The sequence below is a fragment of the Silurus aristotelis genome (assembly GCF_946808225.1).
Source record: "Silurus aristotelis genome assembly, chromosome: 1".
In the NCBI taxonomy this organism is placed as follows: domain Eukaryota; kingdom Metazoa; phylum Chordata; class Actinopteri; order Siluriformes; family Siluridae; genus Silurus; species Silurus aristotelis.
The window spans coordinates 25814335-25828497 of record NC_139574.1 but is presented as its reverse complement, the minus strand read 5'-3'; the positions used below and the strand labels follow the sequence as shown (position 1 = coordinate 25828497).

The 14163-nt window shown below is 40.6% G+C and overlaps 1 protein-coding gene across 7 annotated transcripts in view; it reads left to right on the top strand.

Annotated features, from left to right (window-relative positions):
• Nucleotides 1-343: 343 nt before the first annotated feature.
• Nucleotides 344-14163, top strand: part of LOC310734573 (transcriptional repressor p66-beta-like) — a 22635-nt gene continuing 8815 nt past the window's right edge. Inside the window, exons 1-5 of one of the 7 annotated variants that reach the window (XM_083556720.1) lie at nucleotides 450-585; nucleotides 12221-12323; nucleotides 12675-13052; nucleotides 13601-13727; nucleotides 13826-13957. In XM_083556720.1, coding sequence (XP_083412846.1) covers nucleotides 12223-12323; nucleotides 12675-13052; nucleotides 13601-13727; nucleotides 13826-13957 — 738 coding nt within the window. In that variant the 5' untranslated portion in view covers nucleotides 450-585; nucleotides 12221-12222. Of the gene's footprint in view, nucleotides 586-687; nucleotides 741-5746; nucleotides 5872-8324; nucleotides 8590-12220; nucleotides 12324-12674; nucleotides 13053-13600; nucleotides 13728-13825; nucleotides 13958-14163 lie in introns of those variants that run through there. The other 6 variants (XM_083556715.1, XM_083556716.1, XM_083556714.1 and 3 more) reach the window with 6 other exon arrangements.

The following is a 14163-nucleotide window of genomic DNA, read 5'->3' as shown; positions in this document are numbered from 1 at the left end:
GAGTGTTTTGTTTGCTTGATTTATTCATTTTTTAAATTTTTTTATAATTGTATTTAATATTTATGAAGTTTACGAACATACTCCAGGATTGTGAACGACTTGATTAGTACTGAATTTCTATACTAAATATTATAGTGTAAATTATACACTTAAAGCTCAGTTTATGAAGGTAGTGTGTATTTTATTTTATTTTTTAAGTATCTGTAGAATTCTATAAAGAAGCCCGACTTGAGCTGCACATTCACACGACTGCGCGACCTGTTTCAGCCACTACGGCCACTAGCCCACGACACCGAGCCCATTCACATCTCTCCGTGAGCGTCCGCGTGGCTCCGCCCCCCTCAGCCCTGCCTCCGCCCACGCCCTCCGCGCCGACGCGGCAGCGAACCGTAGCGCGAGGACCGACACCGGCGCCGGCCAATCAACGGTGGCGTGTGCGCGCGGAGTGAGCGCGCGCCGGGGCCCAATCACAGGCTTTGTGTTGCTCGCCGGTGCCGGGATCAGTCGCCAGAGGTAACGGCAGCGTCTCAGCATCCCAAAAGCAGACCGGAGCGAGAGGGAACCTGCGGGGTGAAGGCGACCAAGGTGAGACCGAGGATGTAGCCGCGGCCCGCGCGCACTCAGCTCACCCTCCGACCTCCCCCACCACTGAAATAAAACAACCGATTAAGGGACGTGCCGACGAGCTGAAAGCCGTGATCGTATTCCAGCGCCGGCGCTCGCGCTCTCATATCCGTACCGTGAGATGATGATGATTATGATTATGATGATTATTATTTGTGCTTGTGTTCACTGATCGAGCCCGTTCAAAGTAAACACGCGTAATGGTCTTGTTTAGAGATAGGTGATGCGTGTTCTTCAGCTGCCACTTTATATATATATATATATATATATATATATATATATATATATGTATATATTTATAGAGACGGTTTCTCGTGCGGTCTGAGTCGTCGTTGCGCTGACATGAGCTTTTTATTGTTTCTCGCTGAGAACTGAGTCTCTCGGGGTTAAAAGCCTCCGATTGGTTACGAATAAAAAGGATCATGCCTTCTACCTGCTGCGCGACGAGACTGTAAACATAACCTACTGCAGCATGAGCAATGATTTAATGCATCCGAGTAATCGGTTAAATTTTTTGGAACCAAGTTGGTTTTTTTTTTGTGGTGTGATTTGTGTAGCTGTGAGTTGTGGATGGCAGAGACCTCCTGGTGTGGGATAAAATAGAGATCCTGCCATCAGCCATTTGCGTAAGTCGAGACGTGTTCGCCCTCAACTTGTTTCGAGAGCATGCAAATGGCTACCTTGTAATGTCCTATTTATCAGCGCGCGGCGGTGATGGTGCTGCTCAAGAAAACACAATGTAGTGGCAAAAGTAGCAGCCGAGAGAGAATTGTAACACAGATCCCACAGCGCGTAAGGTCACTTTTACCAGCTTAGATCACTTAGTTTTGTGGTTTGTTTTAGATATGGGGTGTGTATATGTTTGTGTGAGACACTCCAGAGTTCTGGAGGCTGGAGATGTTCAGCACAGTAGACCGACCCAGCTGAATCACACTACAGCCCCCCAACCCTTACACATTTTGCTAGATTGCTGAATAATACACACTTTCACCAAGCACCCAGTGACCCACCACCACCCTCCTCCTCATTTAATAGACTGAGATGGAGTGATGACTCTGACATTTCTCATTTGACATTTCCTCTCGAATGGTCTTGCTTTTGTGAGGTTATTGAAATCATCCTCATTGGGTGCTTAACTGTTTCCCAACTTGTCCCAAGCTTCATGAGCACCCCCGAAAAATATTATATATATCCTCACACAATGAGCAACGCACGAGCTGCACTTTGTGCTGTTATTTTAAACTGTAGTTTTCTTGCACCATTTTTTTTCTTTTGCAGGTTTTTATAATAAAGTTAGCAAAAAACTTTTCTTTGTTGATGGTGGCCAACGGTTTATCTTTTGCGAAACTTCTCGAACGATGTTTTAAAGTTATATTAATGTTTCTCACACTCTGAGTAGGTTTCTCACAGATCAGATATAGATCAAGTTACATGTTAATGGTACAAAAGATCTACTGTTGTATTGTTTTTAAGGAAACCATAACGGTTGCAGTTTGTCTCTACTGGTACTTTGTGAAATTGTATTGGTGGCATGGTATAACTAGTGGATACCATTTAAGGATTAATAGAACACCTTTGGCAACTTCTGCACCCACATGCTTGGATTTACTGGAAACCACTTAAGCATCGGGGTTCCAATAGGTTTTTGCAGTGGTTTATTTGGTGTGATGATAATGATTTAATGATGCACACAAACACACTAAGTAATGAAAATGGTTTTGATGCTTAACAGCTGATTGTTTGTGATGGGATTTGTAATGGGATTCATTCAGGATTCATTCAGAATTCATTCATTTATATCTTGAATGATCTTATATCAGAAGGTGCCTCAAAGGTTAAGGCTCAGGTGTACTGATCAAACTTTTCAGTCCCCAGCACTGCCAAACTGCCACTGTTGAGCAAGACTCTTAACCCTGTGTGTACTATTGGTGCCATATAATGATTGATCATGCTCTGATCCCAACTCTCTTTCATGCTGCGATATAGAAAATAAATTTACTCTTGTATATGTGACAAATAAAGACATCTTCCAATTCGAAGACAAAGTACAGTTCGGTACCTTTTTATATCCGGAATGACCAAGTTGACTTCAGATACTGATCTCTCATGTTTAAAAGAATATTTGCTGATTTGACCCCTTCCAACCAGCTGTCTTTTTTTAGGTTTTGCATGTGACATAGTCCATTCAGAACCTGCTGCTTGCATGTATTTATGACCATGTGCTTTTCTCTTGTGTTTATTTCCAATGAGTACTCTGCATGAGGTGGTTGTGTGACTGTACCCTAGAAACAGACCTGCGATACTTAAATAACGAACCCATGCAGTGATGCACACATTTTGAATCAAACCAATGAAGTAGCTCTGCCACTTTAGAACACATGACCTCAACAATATGATTTGACGAATCTAAAGCACAACCTATGTCTCAGTATGGTGAGTGTTTAACATGTAAACTGTTTTCATCAATTAGAAATGTTTGGTAATTGACTTATTTTGTAATTCTTGATCATATTCATTCAAGTCATTCATGCATCGGTTGACCTTTTGATATTGCTTTTAAAGTGCCATTTCAGGCTTACACCTTCTGAATTTCCAGTTTGATGAGATCTATATATGCATGCATGTAGTGTTTGGAGATGTGTCTATGGAGTACTGACCACTAATAGCTATGCCGAGGGATAATTCCCTCTTCTGAGGTTAGAAACTGGACTGAACTGGATTGTGTGTGTGTGTGTGTGTGTGTGTGTGTGTGTGTGTGTGTGTGTGTGTGTGTGTGTGTGTGTGTGTGTGTGTGTGTGTGTGTGTGTGTGTGTCAAAATTAACGAGTTTATAACACGTTAACGCAAATGCATTTTATCGGTACTAATTTTATTAAAGAGCGAATCATTTTTTATAAAAAATATAATGAAAGAAAGAAAAAATTGAGTCACAACACATTTCCTCACGACGTCCTTTCCTTTACTCAGATATAGAAAAAAAAATTAATCACTAAGCATCTGTTTTACTGATGTACCAAGCCTCAAATCAAGCACCAAAATCTGCCATGATGCAGGCAATTAAAACCGTCCGTGTGGAAACATGGCAAAAGTTCCGTTCCGTATTTTTACGAGCTACCCTGTCATCTGAAAATGTAAACAGGCTTGTCTGTTTGGGCAACTGGCTCAGAGAAGTAATGGGAACCTGGTTTTTCTGTGTTCTTTTTCCTTTCATGTGTCTAATAGACATGAACAAGTTTTTTGAAAAATATCTATGACCTTTGAAGCATGTCTAGTCTTCATGCTCTATGTTGATTATTGGGTTCCACAAATAATTAACATACATTTGCATAAAGCGTCCATATTTGTCCATGTCCATGTTGATTAGAGTATTAAAAACTTGAAGAATGTATTCATTTAAGGTACATTTAGAACAGATACAAATGTGCAATTAAGTTGCGATTAATCACGTGTTAACTCATGACAATCTTGTGATTAGTCGCTATTAAATATTTTAATCGATGGATAGCCATAATATATATGAGGGTCTTAAAGGGGAAAGCAGGAGGAATCTCTCTCTTTCACACACACACTCTCACTCTCTCCTTTACTTTCTCTCACTTACTGTTTCCTGCTTATTTTGTTTTTAAAGCCTGTGTGTCTCATGTCATTGGAATCTGCCACATTTAATCATTACTCATACAGGACACACACCGCTGTTCCAATTCCAATGTGCTTGTGGGTATACACACACACACACACACACAAACACACACACACGCACACAGCCTTCTTCTAGTGTAAACTTACAGATAATCATATGACCCTCCTCGTGCCCGCCCCTCCACAGTCTGGGATCAGTCCTAATCCCTCTCACTGTCTTGCACACTTAATTAAAAACAGGAGGCCAATTTTGGAGCACAGTGGCCACAGCTACACCCCAGAATACCATGTCTTCTCAAGGCATCGATTTGTAAAATGTGTTTATTCCTCTTTAGGAACTAGCACTTAGCACTATGAGTGACATTGGAAGCTGAGTTTTGTTTGTTAATGAGCTGGGATTATCAAGCTTCTTTGAGCATCATTTTACACACTTATTGAACATTTGCTTTTATATAGTTTTGTGTGTGTGTGTGTATGTGTGTGTGTGTGTGTGTGTGTGTGTGTGTGTGTGAGAGAAAGAGAGAGAGAGCGAGGGGATGGGCATAGGGCTTAGACTTCAAGGCTTATGGGGCGTCTGCAGTTTTTGGCATTTTTTCACAAAGCTCTGTCTCGTTTCAGGGAACTCTCTGTATTAAGCTTAACCCTGTCCTGGTGCTGACTTTGTTCATCTCTCTTTGTCTCGCTTTGTCCAAGGCCAGTCCTCTGTCCCTCCATGTTTGCCTTGGGCTACTGCAGAAATTAAATTGATTAGTGGTACTGTCTAAAAATAGATGTACTGGTTGCCATGGCAACCCCCCAGAGCCCCGAGTTGTTGCCTTGTTTGATGAAGACCTGTGCTTAAGTGTTGTAATATTGAGACACACACACACACACACGTACACAGGCTGCATGACGAGCAGCTCTCGCTCTCATTATAGATGACGGCTGTTGTCCTGATTTACATGGCTACTCCCTTCTTATTACATCCTACTCAGGTGACCCTCTGTGTCTTCCCTTCCTCTAAGAAAAGTATATTTTGTGGCTTATGTGTGTGTGTGTGTGTGTGTGTGTGTGTGTGTGTTGGTCTCCCACCTCCCCCTAAGGTGAGCTCTTCTCTGGGGAAGAAGCCTATGCTATAGACACATCAGTGACTGAGAGAAAAGAAGCGGATCTGCTGCTCCAGCTTGTAGAAGACAGGCTTTGGAGTCTACTCTACACAAATTAGCAGCGTGCCCATTCTCTTGGCTGTCAGTATGCTGTGTGTGTGTGTGTGTGTGTGTGTGTGTGTGTGTGTGTGTGTGTGTGTGTGTGTGTGTGTGTGGGTTGCTGAATGGCGATAAGGATGAAGTGCTGTCAGTTGGAGGCAACGACACTCGTGCCAGACCTTCACTTCATTTTGGTGGCTCGCTGAGTGCGTTTGGTGATCGCGTCCAGTCTGATGTCTGGTCTTTTTTTCCGATCTCCGTTTGTGCTCATGCAGTATCATGTAATTAGATTACACATGCACTGTCCTGACTTCCCCACTTTGCCATTACATCTTGCGCTATTAGATTTGTCTACAGATCATTCGGAATTGATGCATCCAAAAATAGTCAGCTGTGGCTGGAGCAAACCGTGACCTGGAATTTTAGTAATTTCTACACTGAAATCCAATGTTCCTTTCCCTTTATTTTTCCTTTTTATTTCCTCAGCCAGCATTGTGTAGTTTTTAAAAAGGCTGCCATGCAGCAATTTATCGCTTCTGAGTTAAAGGTTAATGAAAGTATGAAATTTTTGGAGTTTCTGCTGCTTTGGCGTGACCTAAACATGGAGAACGGTGTGAATTTGGAGTGGCACCTCAGGGGTCTCTGTGGAAGTGCTTAGTGTTTAACTGTGACTTGCTCTCCTGTACACGTGCAGTATTTTGCCTTTCTTCAGCCATGTCATAAGAATGCTGTTTTATGTAATAGCTCAGCTTAAAGGAGCACTGGGGGGGGGGGGGGGGTTAATCGTGCTGTGTGTGTGAGAGAGAGTGAGAGAGAAAGCGAGTCCCCTTAAACACAATGACTGTCTGAATCAAGGTCATTTATTATTTGCTGCATTTTCATGTAAATTCTGCACGTTTCTGAGTGCCAAATCCAGCCTTTCTCCTTTCTGTTTGTTTTTCTGTATTGTGTAAATATCAAGCTCAAGGTCATCAAAGTTCACTGACCCCAATTTTCCACTTTATTCATCGTCAAGTAAAGTTAGTTAACTGGCTTAAGTCTGACTTTAATCTACCTGTTATATTGAATACAATTACACACATGTATATTTGTGTCTAAGCTTTAATTTAATAGAACGAATCAACTCATTTATAATAATGTGTGAGTAGGATGTCCACGTATATATTTTACTCTGCCATGATTGTTGTGTGTTACAGGTCTTCACATCTTGCTTATTTAAATGGGTCACCTAACTCTGTGAAATGCTGAAATGTATTTAGAGGAAAAAGTAAATCGTTTATCGTTATGGTATCTTGCCTAAGAGAGGAATCTCAGTCTTCCAGTGAGTGCAGAGTTAATTAAAACCTTGGGGCTTCGGGCAGCTCAGGGCATATGGCTGGAAAGCAAACCTGTGTCTCAGCAGCCAAGCAGATTTGACCAGGGCACTGGAGTGTGTTATAGCCAAGGCACCGATGTTCAGTATATGATATTATTCAATTGTAGTTGTGTGCCATATCACTGCTTTACTTTAAAATACTGCTTGCGATTTCTGTTTTGTGATCATGAAAATCTGTCTATCTATCTATCTATCTATCTATCTATCTATCTATCTATCTATCTATCTATCTATCTATCTATCTATCTATCTATCTATCTATCTATCTATCTATCTATCTATCTATCTATCTATCTATCTATCTATCTATCTATCTATCTATCTATCTATCTATTAATTATATGACCAAAGGTTTGCGGACACCTCACGCTTATGACCATATTTGGACCTTAAGGGCACACAATTTATTGATCATAAAAATGTCATACCTTTGGAATGGGATGTTTATATGGGTGCCATGGTGAGCTGTCCGTATTCTTTTGATCTGTCTATCTAATGCTTTTTTGTCCTTTTATCTCTACTGTCTCTTATTCTTCCTTTTCATTCTCTCCTAATGGTCTTTTCTTAATAACTTTAAAGTTTATACTGGCTTCTTCTTGGGCATGTTGTCCTCATGGGTTCCCGGCCGATCTGTCTGCAGTACAATAACGCATTGTCCAGTGAACCAAGAGCTAGCCTGTACTGTCCAGAGAACACACGTACGTTTGCTGTTTAAATATCAGTCACTATGACTAGAAAGTGTATAAATACTGTTTGTCATATTTAAGATTTGCTCATTAATAGCTTAAATGTCTTTCTTAACCCCTCCCAAAATGTAATGAATATGATCAAAATGCTTGAACAAATCTAACACTAAACTTTGTGTGATTGAACATTCATTGTGTTTGAATCGAACATAAGCACTGAGATCTTTAGTCCACATTTCTGCTGTGTCCTATGAAGAAACGGAGTTGGACACAACCAACAACTCTTTGATCAGAATGCTAAGAGATTATTTGGAAACATGACTGAGGGGAGGTGTGTGTGTGTGAGCCTCTGTCACACAAAAAAAAAAAAAAAAAAAAGATGGGGGTTGGGTTCATTGGGCCCAAACTGCCCAGTACAGTACAGCAGATTGATTGGCAGCCAGATGCGGAGTGAGCGGAGAGGATTGTGGGATGGGGGAGGGGCAGCAAGAGGTATTGCTACACATGTGTGCCACTGACTGAGGAACAGTCGCTGGATTTGTGCCACTCTGCTGGCATTTAAAAAAATAAAAATAAATAAATAACTACTTTGGGATGTTTGTGTGTAATTGTGTGTGTAAGAGAGTAAGAAAGCGTATGTGGGGGGAAAAGAGTGGGAAGTGAGATGGAGTGAAAGAGCGCAAAAGTAAGTGTGTGTGTGTGTGTGTGTGTGTGTGTGTGTGTGTGTGTGTGTGTGTGTGTGTGTGTGTGTGTGTGTGTGTGTGTGTGTGTATGCAAGGGGAGGGGGGAGTATAAGGCTAACAAAGGATCTACACACATTGGCATGACTTAGGCTTCCGTGTGGATGTTTCTTTGTGTGTGTGTCTATAGCAGTAATGTAATTCAGACTCGTGCAATCTGACTTTTAAAGCTTAATCAGTCTTTAGCTGTACTTCTTTCTTTAATTCCAACCACACACACATACACACACACACACTTTGCACATATTTAATTGCCTTAGCTGGATAGCGACTCTACTTTCCAACTCTGAATGACTGAAGATCAGGAGAGATGGCTAATTCATGCATATATAAGTGTATAAGGTTTGTTTGTGTTCCTGTTTAACATGCTTTCATCTTTACACACACTTTACACATCACAGAATGCATGTATTTATTTTTCATTCGTGGGTGGTGTATTCATTTTCGAGCTCTGGTCTGCTGAGGAGATGGTGGTTGTGTTTACAAGAGGGTAAATGGACGTGTGTGTGTGTGTGTGTGCGTGTGTGTGTTTGTGTGTCTGATCTTGTCGCTTACCATACCTCCATCTTAACACCTCCGTTTTCCTGCCATGTGAGAGCTGCTGGAGGCGTACAAGGACTGTGTTGACTGGCAGAGAGCCCAGTGCTGTGTGTGTGTGTGTGTGTGTGTGTGTGTGTGTGTGTGTGTGTGTGTGTGTGTGTGTGTGTGTGTGTGGACACATATGCAGCTCTGTGTACAATTATGGTGTGTGTGTTGGGCAGGAAAGTAGGAAGCTGATTAGTTGAAGGAGGAAAAAATTAAACAGACTTTGGGGAGACTGACACAGTGATTTTCTTTTACAAAAACGGATAAGATGAACCCTTTGGTAACAATATCACATTTGAAGATGTTGCATCATGCAGATCTACTAAAGGCTGTTCTGAATGCTTACTTTTTTTCCCTGAGGGTTGGGAAGTCCCACCTTCTTTTTTCCCCCCATTGTTCACAGTCTAAGTTTTACCTCCATCTTTTTCTTTCCGAAGTGCTTTTCCTGTTTGCTTCTGTGATCTCAGAACCTGTGGATCAGTGCGGCGTCACTGCCTCCATAAGCATCCAGTTCTCACTGCATATATAAATGTACAAGTGGTAAAGCGAGCAGTAGGCTTTGTATGTAGCGTACTAAGAAAATGTGATGTTTTGCCTTTATCTTTGCAGTACATACTGCAAAGAAGAAGAGGAACAGCCTCAGATGAAAATTCACTCGTAGACAAAAGGTTCCTCTTTGGGTGGTTGAAGGGTCATGATTTTGTGTTAAGGATTAACACGCTATAAACGATAAGGATGTTTCATCATGATGTGTTAGGAGAGTAAAATTCTCTCTTTGAAAATTGCTTCAAATGACATTTTAGTAGTTTAAATGTTATCATTTGGCTCAAAGGTGCTTTTGAAACAGTTCGTCAACATCAAACGTGAAATGGTCAAAATGCCTCTCAATATTCGGATAATGTTTATTAGTTAAACACACATCAGGCACTTTATTAGGAACACTATAGTAGTGCTGGGTAGGGACTTGCTTTTCTCTTAAAACAGCCTTAGTACTATGTTGCATGGATTTTACAAGATGAAACATTCCTTTGAGTTTCTGGTACATGTTGACATGATTACATCACACAATTCCTGCAGATTTTTTAAGTGAATTTCCATATTGAGAATTATTCCAGGGTGGGATTCTGCCATCTCACTGCTGTGACCCTGGTTCGATTCCCAGGCCAGGAACCAACCCAGCCACCGAGGGTTACACAAGCCAGTTTACTCTCAGTGTTGGTCCCAAGCCTGGTTAGGACTTTGCCAAATCAAATTTGTGGTTCAGTGTTCGGCTGTGGCATCCCCTACCATGAGAAGCAGCAACTTTCATTCTGCAAATCTCCCATTCTATCACATCTCAATGGTGTTCTGTTGGATTCAGATCCGGTGACTGGGAAGGTTAATGAAAAACAATTAACTCATTAGAATTGAGCCATTAAGGAACGCACATATTCAGCAACAATACAATACTCAGTCTGTGACATTTGAATGATGATTGATTTGATTGATTGATCAATATAAACCGGCCCAAAGTTTGCTAAGAAAACATTCCCCACAACATAACACCACCTAAACCATCCCGGACTGTTGACAGATATCAGCAGAAACCAAGAATAATCAGTTCTGGCTACTTTTTCCCAGTCTTTAACTGTTGTTTTTATTCAGTGTCCACTACAGTCTCAGCTTTTTTGATCTTGGTAGATAGAAGTGGAACCCAAAGTGGTATTCAGGTGTTGTAGCCCATCTATCCCAAGATTTGATATGTTGTGCATTCTGATAAGCCTTTTTTGTTCATCACCGTAGTTTAGAGTAATAATTTGAGTTAGTCACGTTTTTTTTGTCAGATCTAAACATTATGGCAATTCTCTATTGTCTTCTCTCATTAATAAGCCATTTCCACCCACAGAACCTCCTCTAACTGGATGTTATTTCTTTGTTGCATTATTCTGAGTAAACTCTAGTGATACTTGTGTGTAAAAAATCCCAGGAGATAAGCAGTTGTAGGAATACTTAAACTAACCTGCCTGGTACCAAACAATTTTGCCACAGTCAAAATCACAGAGATCAAGTTTTTCTCTATTCTGATGCATGATGGGAAAGAGATTTCTGAACACGCACATATGGGAGGGGAGAGGGGGGGAGGGTCGGTCAAGAATTTTTAGTTAGGTCTATTATTAGTGATATCTAAGGTTTATAGCGCCTCAACTGAATGATCTGCCACCCACTGAGGAGAGGTGGGTGTAAGGAACAATGAGCAGAACCCATTCGAAGACCTTTAGGTGGGAGTCTATAGAAGTTGTTTAGGTGGGTGTATAAGGACAGGGCTGTATGGTCAGTTTTGTGGGGGGTTTTGCCTTGAGATGGATAGCCGGTGTAGGTGGAGATCCAGAGTAATAATAGTTGACTTTTTTGGAATAAGTGAGTAATCTGGAGTTTGGAATGCACTTAGACTTTTGGAAAGAAAACCATTCAAATGGTTTCAGAAATTCTCTATTTGCCACTACATCTTTTAAATGCTGCTGTGGTTTGCACTTGTTTGTGGATTTCATAGTTAGTTTTATTACATTTGAACAGTTCATCGCCTTGTGCCTTAATTGCCAAATCTGTCTTTACTACTATTCCAGACAACTGTGAAATGTCCAGAGTCATTGGGATCCAATCAAATACCAGACTGCATGCCAGCTTAAAGACACACTGTTATTGCTTTTAGTTTCCAGACCTGCTTAATTCATCCTGATGCTGTATGTCTTCATGAAGTTTTCTTTGCTTGTGAATTTTATTCTTTGGATAATACCACATGGTTTCCCTTAATACTAACCGTTGCTTCATTTGATGATATAATAATAATAATAATAATAATAATAATAAACAATAACAGAACTGTTCCAGTAATCATAAATACTGTTCTCAGCACAATATTAACATGAGGAACATTCCAGTCATGAAGTAATGTTTATCTTTCCACATCTACACTTGTATGTTGTAATGATTTATAATCCCACAATGTAGTGTCACCCTGGATAGGTTTCCTTTTTTTTTGCAAGTTTTCTTTTGGCCACTGCCACTTCTGGGATCTGAATGTGCCACTGGATTTCTGAGAAGATGTTTTGTAGCAATGTCTATCACTAAAAGAACTGCAGATCAAATTAAATTGAATTTAGTAGCAGATTGGACATTTGATTAGCTTTAAACAAGTGAGTCCGTCTGTGATCATTGTCTTAAAGTGCTCTACACTGGCTTTTAGGAAGCAAAGTGATGCTGTGAAGTGTTGAAAAAGCACAAACTGAAACTTCTTCCTTTACTGATCAGTGATAAAGTGCTTTGAATTAGATAGACTCAGAGCAGAAAGTGTGTGTCTTTGTCAGATTGCCAGATTTTATGTTAAATGTCCCATAACATATGTTTTAAGGAATGATCCAACATCTCCAGATGGCCCGGTATTGTTTAAATCAAGAAGATGACGGAAGTGAAATGGACAGCAATTTGAATTGGCATGATTGGAGAGTATATAGGTAAAAGTATATACCACGTTTTCTGTGATAAAGAAGATTATTGCCTGCAGGCAAAAGGCAAAAAGCATGTCCTAACACATGCTAGGTAGTAGAATGTAACATTTGTTCAGTACTAAAAAAAAATTACAAAAACAGTCTGGCTGTTTTCTTACAAAAAAACAAACATGGAATATGTTTGAAATAATATACAGTATATGTTTTAATGGAGTGATGAGACAAGCTGATTTCTGAGTTCACTTCAGTTTTCATATTGTTGTATTCATGACATATTATGGTGCTTAACTTTGTTTTGCATGAGCCCCTTTTAAAAGCTCTATATATTTTTTTGTGTATATGCATTTTCATCTCCAGAATGGACCGTATGAGTGAGGAGGCATTGCGGCTGAACCTGCTAAAGCGAGGCCTAGAGCCAGCAGAAGAGCGCAGCCGAGCTCATGATGACATGCTGTCCAAAAGGCTGAAAATGGAGGGTCATGAGGCCATGGAGAGACTGAAAATGCTCGCACTGCTCAAACGTAAGGACCTGAGTAGCCTGGAGAGCGGCTCTGGCGCACTGGGGGATCTCCGAGCCTCTGGAGCCAGCAGCCATGCTGCGTTACAGAGCTACACTGCTTACGAGGAGAAGCTGAACGGCAGCCTGAGGACGCCAGCTGTGTCCCACTCTCTTATGGGGCGCAGCGGGAAAGAGAACATCAGCGATGAGCCAGTGGATATGAGTGCCAAGAGGAGGTGAGGGAGAGAGAGTCTGGTCAGTTTGTGTTGTGTGTCATACAGGTAATATACAAAAACTCTAGCCTAATGTATTACATATACAGGTTTAATACAACAGGATCTGCATTATGGTTGTAAGACTGGGATTCATGTCAGTTGTCATACTAATGTCTGCTATTGTATACTACTCTACTAATATACAAGTACTAACTGAAATGCAGTTGTTGCCACAAAAATCTGTATAATTAATGTTTACCACATTCAGCTTTCCTGTAACGTATTTAAAAAAAAGTAATTGGATGATTGTGTCCCAGGACTGACAGAAAGCCACTGATGCTTAGATTATATCCTGTCTTAATTGCATGCCACCTTGTAAAAAAAAAAAGAAAAAAAAAAGTCTGCCATATGAACAAATGTAAATGTGACAATCAGCTGACATACTACCACAAAACATTTAAATATTCTTAAAATGAAAAATCCATATGAATATACATGTTAACGTATGTCAGCATGCCTGTTATCTTTCCATTTCATGTTTGGCCATTTGATATTATGTATGACTTCAGTGTAGTGGACAGAGAGCGTCACACTCCTTCTCCGGACGTGATCGTTTTATCTGACAACGAGGCATCAAGTCCCAAAGGAGCAGGCAGAGAGGAGAAAGTGAAGCCTGTAAACCTGGACATGTTCAAGGTAAAGAGGCAGTGAGGAGAAAATCTGTGCTGTGTTTTCACATCTCTTTGTTTTTGCGTGTCTGCATTATTGTGTGTATGTGTGTGTCGGTGTTGCAGGGGAAGAGTATAGCTGAGCGGCAACGAGTGATTAAAGCTTTAAGAGAGGAACTAAGACTAGAGGAGGCTCGCCTTGTTCTGCTAAAGAAACTCAGACAGTCTCAACTACAGAAGGAGAATCTCACCCACAAGGTCATTGTCCTCTGTCTATTAAGCAGTAATGAATTTAGTTTTGCTTTATTATCAGAAGGACACATTTTTTTTTTACATAAACCGCAGCCTGACTGCTGTTCGAAGTTTTATAAAAAAACAAAAAAAAAAGTGCAACACCTGATCCAGATTGATGGACAGTGGAAAGTGCCAATTTGTTGTTAGGATACATTTCTGCAGCGAGAAAA